The sequence below is a fragment of the Tachypleus tridentatus genome, chromosome 9 (assembly GCF_004210375.1).
Source record: "Tachypleus tridentatus isolate NWPU-2018 chromosome 9, ASM421037v1, whole genome shotgun sequence".
In the NCBI taxonomy this organism is placed as follows: domain Eukaryota; kingdom Metazoa; phylum Arthropoda; class Merostomata; order Xiphosura; family Limulidae; genus Tachypleus; species Tachypleus tridentatus.
This window is the reverse complement of record NC_134833.1, coordinates 19,295,227-19,318,194: the sequence shown is the minus strand read 5'-3', so window position 1 is coordinate 19,318,194 and position 22,968 is coordinate 19,295,227. Positions and strand designations below refer to the sequence as shown.

Genomic DNA, 22,968 nt, shown 5'->3' with positions numbered 1-22,968 from the left:
ACACGTGAAAAACAATGTTTCTGCTCTTAATTTTGTTTCATAAAAGAAGATTTTTGTATGATTCACCCCTTTCTAGTTATATTACCCATTAGCACAAATCTATATACGATTCTTAGGTTGAACATTTAACTTTCTTATCATGCATTAGATATGAATATCCTCGTCTCTGTATCGTATGATGTCCTGAGACTACGTTATTAGATTTCTAGTGGTAACTAACTAGCTCAGTGGACCATAGTTTGACACGTTCAGCTTTCAGTCTGTCACCTGTATTTTTGTGATATAACGTTGCAAGAATAGGCCTTTTATAACACTTCTAATGTGTTAAAAACCTTTTTACGTAAATAAATGTATAAACTCTCGGATTAATTCACTTACTTCTGTTAGCCCATAGTTTTGATGTAAAAGAAATATTCTAGCATATCTTGAAAAACTATTGTAATTATGATATACTAAAGAAAACATTCCTATAGTCATCGGCTTTTCCCATATCATAGGCTGATCCGTGACAGTCAACTAATCTCCCGTCAGATGGAGCTGTCAGCAAGGACTTTCGCCAGAAAGTTGGAGTCATGTTGAACAAACCCATAGAGGTGAAGAAACGTTCAGCAGTCTTGTAATATTCATTAACAATACTGTAGTTTGTTGGTGTGCTTGTTTGGGGGGAAGTTCCTTCTGAAGGCTGAATGACATCCAATATACCCGTCCACGTTTCTCCCCACAGGTCCCCTGGTTTAAAAAAAACAAAAACACATGTGTGATTATGCATAGGTCTGTTTAATACATTACTGTCTGTGTGCTTAATCTACTTAATAAATTACTAAAGAGAAAATTCGTGCTTCGCTTAAGTTTTTGTGTTGTTGTTGTTGTGGTGGTGGTGGTGGTATTTTGTTCTTAAATGCACAGAGTTTATAAAATGTAAAAACCAATTCGGAATACTTCTCTTACCTATGATCTGCCTCTATTACTCACATATGAAGTTACGTATGTAGGTTTCTAAGTGGCTTGAACCTATTCCACAACGCGTTGAATCCCACTAAACGCTGCTAGTAATAAATATGTATATATTGAGCCGAATGTTCTCAGTAAAAATGACAAACAAGTCAATTTATCCAGTAAGAGACACGAGATCTAGCAACACTTTCTAAGCCTGGGTATCTGGATTAAATGTTGAACTTCAACAAAATGACAGTACAGGTACTATAGACAACTGAATAAATTCACACACAAAAACTTAACACATAAACACTGCTGTCTGAGATGAGGCTGTGAGAGATACCAGATTCATTCCCCAAATATCCTTATCTTTCAAATGTGTAGCACATCCATCTATCACTTTACGTACGCGTTTCTAAACTCGTTCGTATATTATTTAACGAAATCTAAAAAGCTTCCTACGCACGCTCATTACGTAGATATAAACCTAACGTTATTTAGTAGCACGAGAGAACAAGCAATGTTCGAGAGCAAAGTTTATGTGCTTTATATTAGAATTGTCTTCAAGTGTACAACTGATAATAGTACATAGTCCATACTGCTTTTTTCACCGTTAAGAACAAAAGTACACAATGGGCTATCTGTACCGTGCCCACCACGTGTATCGAAACCCGGTTTTCAGCGTTATAAGTCTTCAAATAATAATTGTTTGGCATATTGCTTTTATGGTCCATTAATGATAAATATTATATTCTAAACATAATCTGATGATAGCTTTACACCGATTTGGACATAATGATTACTTCATAGTACATTTTTGGTAAAAAATTAATTTACGACCAGCCATTACTCCTGTCATGAAACTTTGTCTCTACAATAATTACATTTCCTCTGTAAAGTTTCGTCACTAGATGGAGTGTGTTATATTTCGTTTTTCACATGTACTGCCTTTAATATTCCATTCTATCAATACAAGACCACTAAATATTAATATTCTGTTTCACCTTTTTTCACTAGCTAGAGAAATATTGCATGGTTGATTGTTTTTTTTAGTTTTTGAATTTCACACACTCGAAGGCTATCTGTGCTAACCGTCCCTAATTTAGCAGTGTAAGACTAGAGGGAAGGCAGCTAGTCATCACCACCCACCGCCAACTCTTGGGCTACTCTTTTACCAACGAATAGTGGGATTGACCGTCACATTATAACGCCCACACGGCTGAAAGGGCTAGCATGTTTGGTGCGACCGGGATTCGAACCCGCGACCCTCAGATTACGAGTCGAACGCCTTAACCCACCTGGCCATGCCGGGCCCTCGCATGGTAGATTTGGTTGCTATTAAACACAAAGTTACAGAGTGAACTAGCCGTATTCTGCTCACTACGGGTATCGAAACCGATTTTTAAAGTCGTAAGCCTTCAGACTTACCTATGAGATTAAATAATTGTAGGTTATAGAAGAAAATAAAGTAATTTAAGGAGAAAAACTATTACACTAATCTTACCAAACAAGTGAACAGGGATAGAGCCTTCATCTTGAACAGTACCAGGGCCATATCTGAGTAGTAGGCGGTGCCTTACAAACGCGTGGAGCTGCCGATAGAGGTCGCTTGTTTCCTCCCAAAGGCGTTCTGCTGTTGTGGTAACGTCCTCTATCTCCATCTGAGTTCGCCATGATTCCCCAACGTCTGTGTATCCTTTAAAAGATCAAACGGAGTATTATTACCTAAAATGAAACACAATTTTCCAATTAAATTACGAACAAATGTCTAAAGTATAAGTAAGACAAATAACATCTTGAAAATTCTGCTGATTTTGAAATATCCAACGAATTTCTTCGTTGGATTATTTCGTGTTATTAAATGTCAGTCGGCAACTGGTGAGAGCCAGCCACCTATTTGGAACAAAACTAAAAATACACCTGGTGTCAACAATAGATAATTAAATACACTAATGTTTTAATATGTGTTCATGGTTTATATTAGTAGCTACGCTAATTTTTCTTGCGTGTCTTTATGTCTTTTACACTGTAACAGTGTAAAAATATTTTATTCATAAACATTCACAGCAGAAGAAACATCAGAATATCTCTACTCTATTGTAGGATTGAAAAATGGAATTCCACAAGTGTACTTAGTTCGAAATATTAGTGTTGTTCGCTATATCTGGAGAACCTTATGCATATATTAACCGTAATCACTCTACATGGTATAGGCTCGTGGCATATATTAACCGTAATCACTCTACATGGTATAGGCTCGTGGCATATATTAACCGTAATCACTCTACATGGTATAGGCTCGTGGCATATATTAACCGTAATCACTCTACATGGTATAGGCTCGTGGCATATATTAACCGTAATCACTGTACATGGTATAGGCTCGTGGCATATATTAACCGTAATCACTATACATGGTATAGGCTCGTGGCATGTATTAACCGTAATCACTGCACATGGTATAGGCTCGTGGCATATATTAACCGTAATCACTCTACATGGTATAGGCTCGTGGCATGTATTAACCGTAATCACTCTACATGGTATAGGCTCGTGGCATATATTAACCGTAATCACTATACATGGTATAGGCTCGTGGCATGTATTAACCGTAATCACTGCACATGGTATAGGCTCGTGGCATATATTAACCGTAATCACTCTACATGGTATAGGCTCGTGGCATGTATTAACCGTAATCACTATACATGGTATAGGCTCGTGGCATGTATTAACCGTAATCACTGCACATGGTATAGGCTCGTGGCATATATTAACCGTAATCACTCTACATGGTATAGGCTCGTGGCATGTATTAACCGTAATCACTCTACATGGTATAGGCTCGTGGCATGTATTAACCGTAATCACTCTACATGGTATAGGCTCGTGGCATATATTAACCGTAATCACTCTACATGGTATAGGCTCGTGGCATGTATTAACCGTAATCACTCTACATGGTATAGGCTCGTGGCATATATTAACCGTAATCACTCTACATGGTATAGGCTCGTGGCATGTATTAACCGTAATCACTCTACATGGTATAGGCTCGTGGCATATATTAACCGTAATCACTATACATGGTATAGGCTCGTGGCATGTATTAACCGTAATCACTGCACATGGTATAGGCTCGTGGCATGTATTAACCGTAATCACTCTACATGGTATAGGCTCGTGGCATGTATTAACCGTAATCACTATACATGGTATAGGCTCGTGGTTATAGTTAATATCATACAGTTAGATTCAAAATAGAAAGCCACTGAATTGTGTACCCATGTTTTTAAACCACTTAGCCCTTTTCGACCATGTCCAGAACAGTTACACTTGGAACATACATGATTATAATATTTCTTGCTTTTGTTAATTCAGAAAAAAAAGAAGTCCGTATGTATACTCCAAATATTTCGCTCATAAGGCACATAAACATTTCAGCTTTTACTACATAGCGCTAGCTCGTCTTTGAAGGATATTTGGGTAAATTTTTAGAGAGAACTAGTGCTAAGCCTGGTTTCCCTCATGTATGTATAGCTATCTAAAACCAATTAACATAACGTTTTCGTTCGGGTTTTTTTTTTTTTTAATAGTTTAGTGAGTATTGTAGAAGTCTGTCGAGCACCTTTTACCAACGAATAGTGGAATTGACCGTAACATTATAACGTCCCCACTGCTGAAAGGGCGAGCATGTTTGGTGCGACCGGAATTTGACCTCGTGACTCTCAGATTACAAGTCGAGCGCCCTAACCACCCGGCCATGCCGGGTCCCGTTGTTGTCAGCCAGACTTCTAACATTAATATTTTTTCCCCTAATTTTCTTTGTAATGCTATTTAGATGATTGGCCTAAGAAAGTCTCATATCATAGGTGAGACCAAGATAATTTAGTGAAGTGTCTAACTTCTTGAAGTTTGGTGATTTGGTGAAACAAACAATTCATTTCTCATGTGTGTATCAATCTCAATACTCCATTTATCGCACCAATGTTATTTAAATTTAAAAAAGGTTAGAGATGTGTTGGTACTGCAGAATTATTAGGGTAACTCTTTCACATACCCAGACCATTCGATGTGTGAAACTATGTTTTTCTTTCCTTCGTTTGTTTGTGGGTAGCTAAACCCAATTTTTAACGATATAAGCCCATTGGACTATTGGCATGGAAAGGGGGTCATGTACGAAACTATAAACTTACCATTTGAAACCGCTGCTTTGTTTAGTGTGTCAATTAGTGCTAGGAATGGACCACGAATTCTTCGTCCTACGCTGGAAGTCCATCTTTTCCAGCAGTTTGCTAGCAACTCTGGGTTTCTTGTAGTCGACATGAACTGCTGTACTTCGTTCTCTCCTCGCAATGAGATTTGTAGATCCGGAAAATCTACTCTTCCAGAAGCATAAATCATGCGAATCTTTGTCTTCAAACGGCTGACATATCTTGATCAAATTTCAGTTGAAGTGGATATTATCAATATGTATTATGTCAACTGTTAATATAGATGTTCTATAGCTGGTAATTGTTAGATACTAAACACAAAAGAAATGCGTCAATAAAAACTACCCCCTTCTTTAATTATTAATAAAATGAGACCTTAAAGGGGCGAATAAATAAAAAGAGAAATAAAAATTAAAATTGTAATTCAGAACACTATACTGAGTTTCTTCGTAGAGCATTGAAATTGGATTATCTTGAGTTAGGTACAAGGCTACATAATGGGCTATCCGTGCTTTGCCCACCACGAGTATCAAAGCCTGATTGCTAGTGGTGTGTGTCTGCAAAAATACCGTTGTGTCACCGGGGATAGGGGCTTGAAACTGGAAGATATATATAGTAAAATGTTCAACTATATGTTACGTAATTAATATCGAAGTGGAAAAGTTAAATAAGATGTTAACTGCTTTACATATGTCTTTTCCAGTAAGTTACATATTCGTACCATTATCATTTATCGCAAAACCACAAAATATTATTACTTGCTGATCAAAACTTATTAAATTTCCTCAATTTCTTATTAAAAATTCCGCAAGGGGTCTTAGTGTATCTTACCAATAACAATTTATTTTGAAATTCAGAACTGAATCATAAAAATAATAAGCCACTAGATAAATATTTTCTCCTTTTTTAACCTATTGAAAATATCCAGAAAGTTTGTTCTATTCAAAATATTCTAAGCCTAAATCATTCGAAATGATCATTAAAGAGTTTCGACTATTAATTCAATCTTAACTAACACGTCCCTTTAATCTGGTTCATCTTTTACATATAACTTCGTTGCTATGGTATTTACTAACTGAAAAGTAACATTATTAGTATCCCTAGATAATAGAAATGAAATATTATTCTGTTATTTATACAATTTAGTTAATAAACTACACCAGCAATCTGATTTTCATAACCACCTTCACCTTATATTAAAGAATGAGTTGATGCAGGAAATGACAACACTTAATAGTTTATAGTGTTATCACATTCTTGTTTAACACAAAATGTTTCGTTCGTCCAGTAAAATATTACAAAATTGAAAATCACTAAGGTGTTACAAAAACTTGCTTCACCGTGTGTGAGATTCAGTCGAAACACACAATTCATCCGAGTTTTTTGTCGCAAAAATGATAACCCATCAGTGATTTCTGTTTTTAATGTTTCAAAGATTATTAGACAGTATTGCTGGGTACCAAATATTCAATTGAAATTACGTTCCGTGAATACTAGACGAATGAATACAAATTAACAAGTTCGTCAATCAGCTCGATTCGATCTACTTAAGACATCCGTAGGAAATAAATCCGGATGACAACAATACTCGTAATTTTGTTATTTGTCCCTCGATCAATTAGCAAAATACATTCTAGATTTCAACAGATTATTTCAAATGTGAAATGGGCAGTTCCTACATTTAAGATATATTATAAAATGGTGAGGGTGAGGCATTCCCATATCTTTCTTTTATGTGTGTGGGAGAAACTTCGTAACAATCACGTCTACACATATAACCCACTTCAGCTAATTCTAAATACCTTATTTTCTTCGTTTCTTGTTAACTTTTAATGTTATTATTGTTTCCCATTGTTAACCTTGAACCTTAAAACTGTCTCCACTGTCAACTTTAAATCGTATTACTGTCTCCATTGTTAGCTTTAAACCTTAGAACTGTCTCTATTGTTAACTTTGAATCTTATTCCTGTCTCCATTGTTAGCTTTACACATTAGAACTGTTTCTATTGTTAACTTTGAATCTTATTACTGTCTCTATTGTTAGCTTTACACCTTAGAACTGTCTCTATTGTTAACTTTGAATCTTATTACTGTCTCCATTGTTAGCTTTACACCTTAGAACTGTCTCTATTGTTAACTTTGAATCTTATTGCTGTCTCCATTGTTAGCTTTACACCTTAGAACTGTCTCTATTGTTAACTTTGAATCTTATTACTGTCTCCATTGTTAGCTTTACACCTTAGAACTGTCTCTATTGTTAACTTTGAACCTTAGAACTGTCTCTATTGTTAACTTTAAATCTTATTACTGTCTCCATTGTTAGCTTTACACATTAAACTGTCTCTATTGTTAACTTTGAATCTTATTACTGTCTCCATTGTTAGCTTTACACCTTAGAACTGCCTCTATTGTTAACTTTGAACCTTAGAACTGTCTCTATTGTTAACTTTGGATCTTATTACTGTCTCCATTGTTAGCTTTAAACCTTAGAACTGTCTCTATTGTTAACTTTAAACCTTATTCCTGTCTCCATTGTTAGCTTTACACATTAGAACTGTCGCTATTGTTAAATTTGGATCTTATTACTGTCTCCATAGTTAGCTTTAAACCTTAGAACTGTGTCTATTGTTAACTTTGAACCTTAGAACTGTCTCTATTGTTAACTTTTAAATCTTATTACTGTCTCCATTGTTAGCTTTACACCTTAAACTGTCTCTATTGTTAACTTTGAATCTTATTACTGTCTCCATTGTTAGCTTTACACCTTAGAACTGTCTCTATTGTTAACTTTGAATCTTATTGCTGTCTCCATTGTTAGCTTTACACCTTAGAACTGTCTCTATTGTTAACTTTGAATCTTATTACTGTCTCCATTGTTAGCTTTACACCTTAGAACTGTCTCTATTGTTAACTTTGAACCTTAGAACTGTCTCTATTGTTAACTTTAAATCTTATTACTGTCTCCATTGTTAGCTTTACACATTAAACTGTCTCTATTGTTAACTTTGAATCTTATTACTGTCTCCATTGTTAGCTTTACACCTTAGAACTGCCTCTATTGTTAACTTTAAACCTTAGAACTGTCTCTATTGTTAACTTTGGATCTTATTACTGTCTCCATTGTTAGCTTTAAACCTTAGAACTGTCTCTATTGTTAATTTTAAACCTTATTCCTGTCTCCATTGTTAGCTTTACACATTAGAACTGTCGCTATTGTTAAATTTGGATCTTATTACTGTCTCCATAGTTAGCTTTAAACGTTAGAACTGTGTCTATTGTTAACTTTGAACCTTAGAACTGTCTCTATTGTTAACTTTAAATCTTATTACTGTCTCCATTGTTAGCTTTACACCTTAAACTGTCTCTATTGTTAACTTTGAATCTTATTACTGTCTCCATTGTTAGCTTTACACCTTAGAACTGTCTCTATTGTTAACTTTAAACCTTATTCCTGTCTCCATTGTTAGCTTTACACATTAGAACTGTCGCTATTGTAAAATTTGGATCTTATTACTGTCTCCATAGTTAGCTTTAAACCTTAGAACTGTGTCTATTGTTAACTTTGAATCTTATTACTGTCTCCATTGTTAGCTTTACATCTTAGAACTGTCTCTATTGTTAACTTTGAATCTTATTACTGTCTCCATTGTTAGCTTTACACCTTAGAACTGTCTCTATTGTTAACTTTGAATCTTATTGCTGTCTCCATTGTTAGCTTTACACCTTAGAACTGTCTCTATTGTTAACTTTGGATCTTATTACTGTCTCCATTGTTAGCTTTACACCTTAGAACTGTCTCTATTGTTAACTTTGAATCTTATTGCTGTCTCCATTGTTAGCTTTACACCTTAGAACTGTCTCTATTGTTAACTTTGAATCTTATTGCTGTCTCTATTGTTAGCTTTACACCTTAGAACTGTCTCTATTGTTAACTTTGGATCTTATTACTGTCTCCATTGTTAGCTTTACACCTTAGAACTGTCTTTATTGTTAACTTTGAATCTTATTGCTGTCTCCATTGTTAGCTTTACACCTTAGAACTGTCTCTATTGTTAACTTTGAATCTTATTACTGTCTCCATTGTTAGCTTTACACCTTAGAACTGTCTCTATTGTTAACTTTGAATCCTATTGCTGTCTCCATTGTTAGCTTTAAACCTTAGAACTGTCTCTATTGTTAACTTTGGATCTTATTACTATCTCCATTGTTAGCTTTACACCTTAGAATTGTCTCTATTGTTAACTTTGAATCCTATTGCTGTCTCCATTGTTAGCTTTAAACCTTAGAACTGTCTCTATTGTTAACTTTGAACCTTATTAATGTCTCCATTGTTAGCTTTACACCTTAGAAATGTCTCTATTGTTAACTTTGAATCTTATTACTGTCTCCATTGTTAGCTTTACACCTCAGAGCTGTCTCTATTGTTAACTTTGAATCTTATTGCTGTCTCCATTGTTAGCTTTAAACCTTAGAACTGTCTCTATTGTTAACTTTGAATATTATTACTGTCTCTCATTGATAATTTAGAATATTATTACTGTCCCTCAATGTTAGCTTTGAATATTATTACTGTCTCCCAGTCCCCAGCTGGCACAGCGGTATGTCTACGGATTTACAACGCTAAAATCATGGGTTCGATTCTTCTCGGTGGACTCAGCAGATAGCCCAACACACACACGCTGTCTCCCAGTGTGACAACGATAATTCCATGGACCTACAACGCTAAAATTCGGGGTTCCATTCCTTGCAGTGGACATAGCAGATCCCCCTGTGTGGCTTTGCATAAAATAAAATAGCAGACTCTTACCACCAACGATAATAAAACAAATTAAATGAACCTTCCAGTGAAATGGTATGCGCAAATATAGCTTTTCAAGTCGCAACACCATTTAATCCACTTTTCGATAGCTGTTCAGCAGCTAAATAACTTACTGAATTCAAAATCGACTAAAACTAAATAAGAGGGCATCTAATCCTGAAATCTGAATCTGACTCTCCACATGTCACTTATAATAAAGCTATAAAACACTTACATCGCTATCTAATATTAACTTACGACCATAACATGACTCGCTAATATTAACTTACGACCATAACATGACTCGCTAATATTAACTTACGACCATAACATGACTCGCTAATATTAACTTACGACCATAACATGACTCGCTAATATTAACTTACGATCAGTGCAGGCTACCTATTTAAAACAAATATCATAAAACCGGTAATAACTATAGCGAATTCATAATGTTGTATTTAGATTGTTACTCGTAATGATTGCAATGCCCTGTTTCATTAGTTGGATACCCTCGGTCACAGTGATATTTTTGGCCCTAGATTCACACGTATGAAGAGAACATTGGTTATATCATAAAGATTTACGTGACATAGGTTTCACATTTCGAACGTCTCTCTGTTTAGATAATCTACTGGTAGCTATGACAACTACGGAAAACTTCAAGGGTCTTACAAATAAAGGTACGTTTGTTTACCAGCTTGTTGAATATTAAAAATAAGACAGCTTGTTTCAAGCCCACTCACTACCTGGAAATATTCTAGCAACCTCTGAGGGTTCTGTCTCGTGCTAAGATACTCAGTTATATGAAAACCTTTCTAGAAACGTCGTGGCAAACAAATTGTCCATGATTTGTTACCGGGCCCACAAAATAACTAAAACTGATAATCCTGGTTTTGTTTATTTGAAGCTAAGCACAAAGCTACACGAAGGGTTATCTGTGTTCTTCTCACCACGGGTATCGAAACCCTGTTTCTAGCGTTGTAAGTCCGCAAACAATAATCATCTGAAACATTCATCCTACTCATGTTGAACATTCACTCCAGCGAGTCGACTTTAATCTGTCTATAAAAATTGTTAAAACAGTCCACACGAAAACATGAACAGAAGAATATTTTAAACTGCCAATAAGGAGAACGTCTCCAAAAAGTGTGTTTGTTTGTTTTTTTAATTTTGCGCAAAGCTACATAAGGACTACCTGCGCTGTCCGTCCGTAATTTATCAGTGTAAGACTAGAGGAGAGGCAGCTAGTCATCACCACCCACCGCCAACTCTTAGGTTACTCTTCTACCAACGAACAGTGGGATTGACCGAAACATTATAACGCCCCCACGGTTGAGAGGGCGAGCATGTTTGGTACGACGGGGATTCGAATCAGCGACCCTTAGTCTCGAAAAAAAACTAAAATACTTATAAATTCAGTTTAAAGAAACAAAAAAAAAACGTATTAGGGAACATATTTCTAACGTGACGAACATATTAGTTATAGTAATTTACCACTATTGTATCAAATATTAGCTGTTCTAAGTCTTTTAATGTGAAATTGAACGATTAAAAACTACCTCGACAAGCTTTTGTCACGAAATACGACTCCTCGTAACATGAGTGTCACTGCACGAGACATAATCGGGGGCAAAGCGAACGTGTCAATGGATCGTGCCCATGTCTTCCATTTCATCATCCACGAGTCGAAATCTTCTGCGAATTGTTCTTTGACGTCAGTATTTTGTCTGGTAATATTTGTAGTAAAATTCCAGTCCAAGCTCTGTTGTACCCACCACAAGCGACCGTATTCTTCATCAAACTGTTCCAATTTCTGGCGAGTTTCTGTAGAGAGAATTTCAAATTTGTTTTATTGTTTCTGTAACCCCCCCCCCCGGAAAAATAAATAAATTCTACTAAGTTGTACAATTTTTCGTGCATTTATCCTTCAATTCTTGAGACACAAATTGCCCGTTTTCGTGATTATTTTAAAGACGAATACATTTTATGTCGTTAATAAAATATGTATCATGATTACGAGAAACCCATTTGAAGTAAAAATTATACTAAAGACGGCTAGTGTGGTTATTATAACGTTAATTAAAATAAATACAGAACAACGTTCTGACCTTCTTAGGTCATCTTCGAGTTAACAAAGGGAGTTTCTCATCATCGTGAAAAGATTAGATTCAATCTGTGTCATGAAAATATTGGCTAGAATTGTTGACAAATGGTTGCCCATACTTGAACCATTTAGTTGTATGTGATTTAGTCATTCAACATAAAGTTAATTTTGGTTTTCTTTGTTGTCGCGCAAAGTTACTCAAGGGCTATCTACGCTAGCCGTCCCTAATTTAGCAGTGTAAGACCAGGGGGAAGGCAGCTAGTCATCACCACCTGCCGCCAACTTTTGGGCTACTATTTTTACCAACGAATAGTGGGATTGACCGTCACATTATAATGTCCCCACGGCTGAAAGGGCGAGCATGCTTGGTGTCGCTGGGATTCGAATCCGCGATCCTCAGATTACGAGTCGAACGCCTTAACCCATCTGGCCATGCCGGGCCGCGTTAGTTTTGATGGTGGTGAATTCTGTTAGAGTTGTTAATTGGTTGCTTGAAATGTGTATTACTCCAAACTCTCTTTACTAACCTGAAGGTGACCTATACATTGCTCTATACTTTATTTTAATTAATGTTTTAATGCCCATAACAGCCGTATATCAGTAATTTATAGTAAGAATATATGCTTTGCGTCAGTTTCAAAGATGATATTTTAACTAAAGCTTTTTATAAAATACATTTTTTCTTTTGCTGTTTTTCAACTACAATCACTTCTCTTCCCAAAGCCGAAAAATGAGAAACGTGTTGAGCAACACGAAGTCAGGATTTTAAAAATTGTAAAACAATGCATCATGAGTAAGAGCAGACACATGACAGCAGGAAAAATGCTACATGAAAAAAAAAACGTTTATTGAGAGAGTTTGTTTGTTTTTGCGTTTCGCGCAAAGATACCCAAGAGCTACCTGCGTAGCCGTCACTAATTTAGCAGTGTAAAACTAGAGAGAAAGCAGCTGCTAGTCATCACCACCCGCCGCCAACTCTTAAAATCCTCTTTTACCAATAATGGGATTGACTGTCACACTATAACGCCCCCACGGCTGAAAGGGCGAGCATATTTGGTGTGACGGGGATTCGAACGTACGATTCTCAGATTACGAGGTGAGTGCCTTACCCACCTGGCCATGCCAGGAGCCCTTAACCCACCTAGCCATGCCGAGTTCACTGAGAGAAACTAGAGTTCTTGTATCATGAAATCCGTGAATGAAAACATTGTATACCAAAAGTATAATATCTCGTACTTAGGACATTTGACTCGCAATCAACGGATCGTAGATGCGAACCCAACACCGTGCAAACTGGCCTTTTTAGGTCTGTAGGAGTTATAATGTACGATCAATCCCACTTTTCGCCCACTTGTTAATTGTTGTTACTGTTGAATACCTTTTCTCTAGTCTATCGCTTCAAAATTAGAGACGATTGGTGCAGATAAACCTCGGGTACCTTTGTGCAAAATTTAAGCAACAAAGAAACCAGAAGTACATCTTGAAGTCAAACAATAACATCGTATGTCTAAAGTTAAAATATTTAACATCATATGTCTGAATTTAAAATATTGAATATCATATGTTTGAATTTAAAATATTGAATATCATATGTTTGAATTTAAAATATTGAATATCATATGTTTGAATTTAACATATTGAATATCATATGTCTGAATTTAAAATATTGAATATCATATGTCTGAAATTAAAATATTGAATATCGTTTGTCTAAAGCTAAAATATTGAATATCATACGTCTGAATTTAAAACATTGAGTATCATATGTCTAAAGCTAAAATATTGAATATCATATGTCTGAATTTAAAATATTGCATATCATATGTCTGAATTTAACATATTGAATATCATATATCTAAAGCTAAAATATTGAATATCATATGTTTGAATTTAAAATATTGAACATCATATGTCTAAAGCTAAAATATTTAATATATCTCAATTTAAAGTAATGAATTTCATGTGTCTGAATTTAACATATTGAATATCATATACCTAAATTTAAAATGGTGAATATTATATGTAACTTAAGGAACGTATATTAACAAGACATATGGCTGTGTGTCATAAAGACAACCTGCAGGACACACTGTGTTATTAACACGAGTGATGGTTCAACGTCTTTTCATGTTCTGTAACTCAGACTGTGGTAATCGAAGTTAACACATATTTTCACTGCAAACCGTTACGAAATATTTCAGAAATAACAATTTTGATTGAGTTTTGTTCTTTTTCTTTTCTTTGCTCTAAAAGTTCAGAAACTTTATATGATAGAAAACCATATTTAGTAGGCCCAGCATGGCCACGTGGTTAAGGCACTCTTTCAGAAACTTTATATGATAGAAAACCATATTTAGTAGGCCCAGCATGGCCACGTGGTTAAGGCACTCTCCTCGTAATCCGCGGGTTCAAATCCCCGGGCCCGGCATGACCAAACGTGTTAAGGCGAGCGACTCGTAATCTGAGAGTCGCGGGTTCGCATCCCCGTCGCGCCAAACATGCTCGCCCTTTCAGCCGTGTGGAGCGTTATAATGTGACGGTCAATCACACTATTCGTTGGTAAAAGAGCAGCCCAAGAGTTGGCGGTGGGTGGTGATGACTAGCTGCCTTTCCTCTAGTCTTACACTACAAAATTAGGGACGTCTAGCACAGATAGCCCTCGAGTAGCTTTGAGCGAAATTCGAAAACAAACAAACAAATCAAATCCCCGTCGCACCGAATATGCTTGCCCTTTCAACTGTGGGTGCGTTATAATGTGACGTTCAATCTCACTATTCGTTGGTAAAAGAGTAGCCCCAGAGTTGGCGATGGGCGGTGATGACTATCTGCCTGGCGGTGGGTGGTGATGACTATATGCCAATTCCAAAGCGTTTGTATATAAAACACTGTTTAAGGAAGGAAAACCCACCATATATTGTGAAGAATCTGTATGCCTCTGTATAGGTAATGTTAGTCACTATCGAGTGTCACTTTCTTATTTGTTGTGTTTGGTGTGTATTGAAAAAAGTTATGATACCTATTAAAAAAACACCTTAACTATGATAACAGGTGTGACCCCTCACAAAAGGGGAGATTGAGCGTGCAGAGTAAAGGAATGAAATTAAAATTTGAGGTAAAACTGATGGTTACACCTATAACATTGACAATAATTTCACAGCCAATATTCATTCATTAGTTAGTCAGACCGCGTTTTTGGTTTCACCCACCAAGTTAAACAAAAGCAAACAAGACCTTTACTCTGCACGCCCAATCACTTTTCGACCTCTTTTTGATTTGTTTTGAATTTCGCGCAATGCTACACGAAGGCCATCCGCGCTAGCCGTCCCTAATTTGTCAGCGTAAGACTAGAGAGAAAGCAGCTAGTGATCACCACCCACCGCCAACTCTTGGGCTACCTTTTACCAACGAATAGTAGGATTGAACGTCACATTATAACGCCCCTACGGCTGAAAGGGCGAGCATGTTTGATGTGACGAATATTCGAAACCGCGATTTTTAGATTACGAGTGGAGTGCCTCAACCGCCTGGTTATGCTGGTCTTTTGCGGTCGCACATTTTTAATTATATATGCTTTTGTATCTCGACTAAAATAGCATTTCATGATTCTTTAAACCTCAAATTAATGTATCTGTATTTTGAATTCTGTTGTACCATTATTACTGGTAATAGGTACTATACACTACCACTGGTAATAGGGACAGTTACTAAACACTACCACTGGTAGTTATTTTGGTGCGAGATCAATTGTTTCCCAAGAAAAATTAATCACCAAGGGTGTTCGAAGATTTCAAATTCTTCCTTCACCCGGACGAAGTAAAATGTTTACTTGTTTACGTCTAATGGCTAACGTTTCTTCAGGGCCGAAAGGGCTGATGTTTATATGAAGAAGATGAACACGAGACTGGTGGGCAAAACGAAGGCGAGGGCAAACGTAGCAGAAGCCGGTTGTCAGGAAAAGTAATCCGACAGCAAACGTGGCAAAGTACCAAAACAGACGGGTCCAGACAGGGTTGGGCAAGGATCGATGGATCAAGGTGCCCTAGCTGGGATCTATAGACCTAGTGCCTCCTTCAGGCACTAGCCAGGCTTCATTCGGTCCCGACTAATGAGATGCGAGAACCTGAATCGAGACTAGAAATCAAATTAAAATTATACATAAAATGTAATAGATTCGGTGTTAAAGACAAAAAGGTATGTTAGTGTGATCGTGAATAAGGTTAAATGAAGATAGATATTTACTCCAGGATTGAGGAGTTGCAGCAAATTTGTAGGGTCCGCTTACTGCATCATATTTACCGATTTTACGTTGTTGTAAGTAAAGAAGCTGAAGGCAATGAGAGAAAAATCACTGTTTTTGGGCTAAAGACACAGGTCGTCAGATTTAAATCGTGAGAATAATTAATATTGACGTTCATTCGTTGTTTTGTTTTTTTAATGTACTGGGAGTAGTCTAATAATCAGTTTGCTAAGCTGTGATTAGCTCTCCAAGCTGTCAATCAAAGAACATGTCTCGTGTCCTGTTGCTCTAAATTTTCTTTTCAATTTGTTGATGTGGGTGCGTTATAAATGTAACAGTTAGATCTTACTATTGATTAGTGTAGCCCAAGAATTAACGGCGGGTTGACTAGCTGCCTTCATTTTGATATATCAGTTCAGATTTAGGGACGACCAAGCGCAGATATCACTGCAAATATCTGTTTGTATTCTTTTATCTGCGTCATATGTTATTAGAAGTCTCATACATAACGATGTTTCATAGACATAAATAGTTCAGACTGTTCTTGGTTGTCCAGTTGTTTTATTTCTAATTTTATGTTAAATGCACAATGGGCCACCTACGATGTGTCCATCGCAGAAATCGAACCACGTATTTCAATATTATAAGTTGTCTAGCTTTCCGTAGTTTAGAATTAATAAGGTTAAAATAATTCAACAGATAATGGCCTCTCATCGGTAAATCTAGGGTTAAAATTCATTTTCATAAATACTTTGCTGGAGTAACTGAATAAACACAAAACCGGATATTTTTTAAGCCAATAAACACACTGTTTAAAATGTTCTATATCGCAAACACTTGTTGAAGTGTTAGAAAGCATGGTATGTTCTGCACTTGTAGTAATGTTATAAAACATGACGAGTGTGGTCTGTATTACAAACACACTTGTGAAGGTGTTAGAAAGTGAGTTATTATCGGAATTGTTTGGTCATAAATCTAAAATGCTAATGAGAGCACTTGACATCATAATTTTCATTTCAAGTAGCGCCCCCCAGTGGTTTCTATACTCTCTGTTTGTGCAACAAAATGATAGCCAATTGTTAATTTTGTATCTAATAACAAACGATCATTTAATCAGGATGAGTTAATTAGTTTACAATACAGCTGTTAAAGAACATGGCGAGTTACTTCTTACGAATTCTTACATATTCTGATATTCTCCAGTTTAATAACGTAATATGTAATAATCTAACTCACGTTAATAAATATCTTTTCTTGGTATTAAGAAAAACGTGCTTTTATAAAAGTTTCGAAGAATAATATATTTCATTCCATTAAACCTCATCTTTTGTACCGATGTACGTTTCACATATTTCAACATATTTATTTGTGGTTGTGTCTGTAGATGTAAACTAATTCAAAATAAAACTTATATTTTAATGATCTTGAAACCATGTAGTTTCTTTCATGGGTGCGACTCGTAATCTGAGGGTCACGGGTTCGCATTCCCGTGGCACCAAACATGCTCGCCCTTTCAGCCGTGGGGACGTTATAATGTGACGGTCAATTCCATTATTCGTTGGTAAAAGAGTAGCCCAAGAGTTGGCGGTGGGTGGTGATGACTAGCTGCCTTCCCTCTAGTCTCACACTGCTAAATTAGGGACGGCTAGCACAGATAGCCCTCGAGTAGCTTTGTGCGAAATTCAAAAACAAACAAACAAACAATTCTTTCATGGTTGGTACTTGTTTGTCGTCATCGTATTTTACTTGTTAGTGGTGCGTTGTTGATTTTTAATTATATTTATCTTGATTGGATCTTATTTACTACAAAAGGGATAAATTAATCCTGACCATTAATTATTTGTTTGTTTTTCAGAAAATAAAAAACTGCTGCACAACCTCCAAAGGTTATGGCTGCAACCTCTGCTTCTTCCAATGTTTTTATTTTTTTTTAATTTCGTGTAAAGCTACGCTAGGCTATCTGCGCTAGCTGTTCCTAATTTAGCAGAGTTTGGCTTGGTTTGTTCCGAATTTCGCGCAAAGCTACTCGAGGGATATCTGTGTTAGCTGTCCCTAATTTAGCAGTGTAAGACTAGAAGAAAAGCAACTGGCCATAACCACCCACCGCCAACTCTTTGGCTACTCTCTTACAAATGAACAGTGCGATTAATCGTCACTTTATAGCGCCCCCCACGACTGAAAGGGCAAGCATGTTTAGCGTGACGGAGATTCGAACTCGCAACTTTCAGATTGCGAAAATTTCCATATTATGGAAGATTGAAGGTTTCTTGTTTACCTACACAAGACTTTAAGGAAATCTGTGTTTACTTACCCACAGTTTCGTCTGATATCTCTAGTAATGTAGTTCATGATGCTAAATATTATGTATTATTTATTACATGTTTCGAGTTTTGGGTTAACTCGTGTTGAAAAGTGTTAACAACCAAGTTTGTTTTTCGGATCAGTGTAAAAGAAGTTTCATAGTTTAGATTAAGTACAGAAAAAATAATTTAAACTTACGATCCACAAAAGTTTCTTGGAGACGTGCATCGTTGGCGTGGGTTATAGTGAACTGAATTATAAGAAATACTGAACCTAAGAAGTTCAACTGTAAAAAGAAAGAAAACAAGTGTTAAGTTCAACTGTAAAAAGAAAGACAAGTGTTAAGTTCAACTGTAAAAAGAAAGACAACAAGTGTTAAGTTCAACTGTAAAAAGAAAGACAACAAGTGTTAAGTTCAACTGTAAAAAGAAAGACAACAAGTGTTAAGTTCAACTGTAAAAAGAAAGAAAACAAGTGTTAAGTTCAACTGTAAAAAGAAAGACAACAAGTGTTAAGTTCAACTGTAAAAAGAAAGACAACAAGTGTTAAGTTCAACTGTAAAAAGAAAGACAACAAGTGTTAAGTTCCAAAACTGTTGAATAGTTATGTAAACAATCACGGTCATAAACACCCTCCCACACACAGTAGCACAGCAAAATGTCTACGGATTTACAGCACTAGAAATCGAGTTTCGATATCAGTGGCGGGAAGAGCACAGATAGGTCATAGTGTGGCTTTAGGCTAAGTTTCAAACAAATCGTCATAGCTGCTTGTAAACACTGATTAGAGTTAAGATAAGACATTTGGCGTAACTACATAAACAACTAAATTTTACTCGGTTTTTAACTTATGCGTGGAATACAAATATGGCACTTAATTAATTAAAAAACACTCCGTTTCATCAGCGGTTTCGTAAAACACTTTTACACGTCAAAGTAGTTAAAAATTCAAGCTAGGTTGGCACTGAAGTGTGAAGTTTGAAGTGAGATCGTTGAACTACGTACCACACTGCTGGAGAGCTGGTAATAACCGTAACATTATAACGCCCCTTCGGCTGAAAGAGCGAGAATTTTCGATAACGGGATTCGAGCTTACGACCCATATATTGTGTGTTTAGCCCCCCTAACTATCAGGCTAATCCAGACTTTGAAACGAAAAGAAGAGATTCAAATGAAACGTAACTAATTAAAACACAATAAAACTATACTTAAATACGGTTTCTGTGTTTATTTAAAGTTAATCACAAAACTACACAAGGGCTTTCTACGTTTCGCACACTTGCAACGCTACAAACCTGGTTTAAATAACAGTGGTTGGCAGAGCACAGATAACCAATTGTGCAGTTTAGTGATTAATTGCAAACAAATTACCTTTCTCAAGTACTGCATTTCCTGGGTTTAGCCATATGTTTTTGTACCTAGATTATGACTAACGATTCGCGGTTCCCAACTCGTTGCCGAAAATTGCGCTCTGCACTTTGAAGCCGAAGTACCTTATAAAATCGAGAGTCAAATCCCACTGTCCGGTTAGTTAATAGTAATAAAGAATTATGAGTGGATAAGGCCAATACGTTTCCTTCTCTCTTGTACATAAGTTAGACATTACGTTCGGTTGTCTGTAAATAGCTTTGTAAAATTATGAACATTTTGTTCTATTCTACATTTAAGAGGCCCAGCATGGCCAGGTGGTTAAAGTGCTCGACAGGTAATCTAAAAGTCGCGGGCTCGAATCCCTGTCGCCCCAAACATGCTCTCCCTTCAGCCATGAGACTGTTATAATATGACGGTCAATCCAACTATTCGCAGATAAAAGAGGAGTCCAAGAGTTGACGGTGGGTGGTTATAGCTAGCTGTCTTCCCTCGTTTGTTGGTTTTTGAATTTCGCGCAAAGCTACTCGAGGTAGCCCTCGTATAGCTTTTCCCGAAATACAAGAAATAGTTCTCTCGGATTGTCTGTTAATATTTTTTCGTTGAGAAAACTTAAAATACGTGTTTTTCATTGTTTATCTTTTTACATTTAGTGGAAAAGAGAAAAAAAACAATTCTTTTTCCACACAACCGATATTCTATCAAAATATTCAGGTTAAATTAGCTATTAAATATTTACAAATATTATTTAATTAATATTTTATTTTAAGTTACATAAATACGTTCCTACGCACCTTTCTCATCACTTCAGGTTGATTATTACAGAACACAGTAGATGTCGCTTAGGACTCTTGTTCTTCAATGAGATAAGTTCGTCTGGTTGGGTGAAAGATGTGAAACCGTCTGCCACAATGTCTGAATGCCACTAGAAACTTAACGATCGGTTTTGGCGCATAATCTGAAAACGAATAAAGTCATCCGCCCCTCCCACCTCTTCATATATTCCATGGAAATGTATTGACATTTTACTAAAGTATCGAATGAATGTTTGGAAAAGGAAAGTTTGTTGGTTTTTTTGCCTCTCTCTCTCTCTCTCTTTCCTCAAAGCACCAACAATTTCACGCCTTTACGTCTAATGCTGACCACGAGGACTGTTAACTGCCGATAACCTTATGTCACCAGATAAGGCTATTCGTCTCATGCTGGTTGGATGAACGCAAGCTTTCTTCCGATAATTGAATAAGTTATATATGTAGTTATAAATCTGTTTATCTGACAAAACACGTGTGGAAGATGGAAAACTGCGAGAATGAATGTGTTGGTTATTGCACTCAGATTGTAAAATAATTAACGTCTTAAGCCCTAATCACAGTAAAGCCGTTTTTTAATCTGGCTAATTAACACGTTCACGTTCATACCAGCATTGGAACTGAAGTTAAGAAAAATGTGTCGCCAAGAATAAATTTTTCATTTAGGTTAAAAGTTTTAATAATTCTAGTTAGTGCAATATGTTACAGTCCAAAATAGCCAGGTAATTGTGTAGTCATCTGAGGATCGCGCGTTCGAATCCTCTTTACCCCTTTCAGCCATGGGGGAGTTATAATATGTTGTTCAATCCCACTATTTGTTAGTAATAGAGTTGGTGGCACGTGGTGATGACGAGCTACCTTCCCTCTAGTTTTAGACTGTTAAAGGAGGGACGGCTAGTGCTTGTTTGTTTTGAATTTCGCGCAAAGCTACATGAGGGCTATCTGCGCGAGCCGTCCCTAATTTAGCAGTATAAGACTAGAGGGAAGGCAGCTAGTCATCACCACCCACCGCGAAATATTTTATCAACGAATAGTGAGATTGACCGTCACATTATAACGCCCCCACGGCTGAAGGGGCGAGCATGTTTGGTGCGACCGGAATTCGAACCCGCGACCCTCGGATTACGAGACGAATGCCTTAACACGCTTGACCATGCCGGGCCCGAATGACGATTGGTGCAGATAGCCCTCGTGTTGGTTTGCGTGAAATTCAAAACAAACCGAACATCTTACAATGAAAATCTTAAAGTCCGTACTTTATAAAATTATAACCGTTTTATAACCATTTGTACCTAGTCCATCAGCATTTTACGGTTTGATTGTATACGTCTGTTAGAGCAAAAAACTGGAATAAAAATCACAAAGGGTGAATGTTAAATGATTAAACCTATTCTCTATTAATACATACTTTTAATACCATATGGAAATCGAGTTACGATAGTATCTGCCTTAGATTAATGTGATAAGATTGACAACCGAAACGTGCACAGTGCACAGGTTCTGATAATTTAACATTATTTTCCAACTTAGGCTTAATCTTCTTCGTCAGATATAATCGTTTACTTTTCGTAGCAAATAAACTGAGTGTTGATTGTACTTTATTATATTCCAGTCTCATGCTTCCTTAACCAATGATTCTTAACTCTTGGGTAGCGACCACAAACTGGATCGTCAAGCCATTTTGGATAGGTTGCTGAGAGTCTTCTGTGACTTTCATGTCCTTCCTTTTTTAGTCATATATCATATTACAATTGAACTACTTGAATACATGGGTTGGCGAGCTAGTTAAGAACCAGTGCTTTCCACTGTCGATAGTGTCCACTCTAATGGCCTTTACCTTTCACTACTGTCCAGTTGCCATCGAAATTTCCGTTGCAGCAAACTTCTCCCAAGGACCACGAAGTGAATATTACACCAAACATCTTGTAAACATTTCCAAGGACACGTTTAAAGTAAAAAACAATGGTACAATAGTCCACCGGAGCTGCAGCAGAAGGAATTGTAAAGTATTTGACAGAATGGAGTTGTTATGATTCCAGATTTTCGGCCTGATGACTTCGGGGTGTGGCTGGAAACTTATGAGGTTTTAGCTTACGAACATTCATCAACTTCATATTATTGTCTAAGTCCTCATCTTTATTGGTACTAAATATTGCCTTTCGAGACGATATCTTCCTCTTCTGAGATAACAAATTCTAT

The 22,968-nt window shown here is 36.5% G+C and overlaps 2 protein-coding genes across 2 annotated transcripts; both read right to left on the bottom strand.

Moving 5' to 3' along the window:
* Nucleotides 1-122: 122 nt before the first annotated feature.
* Nucleotides 123-5,353, bottom strand: LOC143227032 (angiotensin-converting enzyme-like protein Ace3). Its single transcript, XM_076458580.1, has 3 exons — nt 5,133-5,353; nt 2,441-2,632; nt 123-729 (listed from the first exon to the last, which is right to left on the bottom strand). Exons 1-3 carry the CDS (start codon nt 5,338-5,340, stop codon nt 443-445), a joined length of 687 nt encoding a protein of 228 aa, XP_076314695.1. The 5' UTR covers nt 5,341-5,353; the 3' UTR covers nt 123-442.
* A 6,153-nt stretch (nt 5,354-11,506) lies between these two features.
* LOC143227295 (uncharacterized) lies at nt 11,507-20,902 on the bottom strand. Its single transcript, XM_076458752.1, has 3 exons — nt 20,755-20,902; nt 18,792-18,879; nt 11,507-11,775 (listed from the first exon to the last, which is right to left on the bottom strand). The coding sequence occupies exons 1-3, from the start codon at nt 20,761-20,763 to the stop codon at nt 11,507-11,509; spliced, it is 366 nt and encodes a 121-aa protein (XP_076314867.1). The 5' UTR covers nt 20,764-20,902.
* Nucleotides 20,903-22,968: the final 2,066 nt, after the last annotated feature.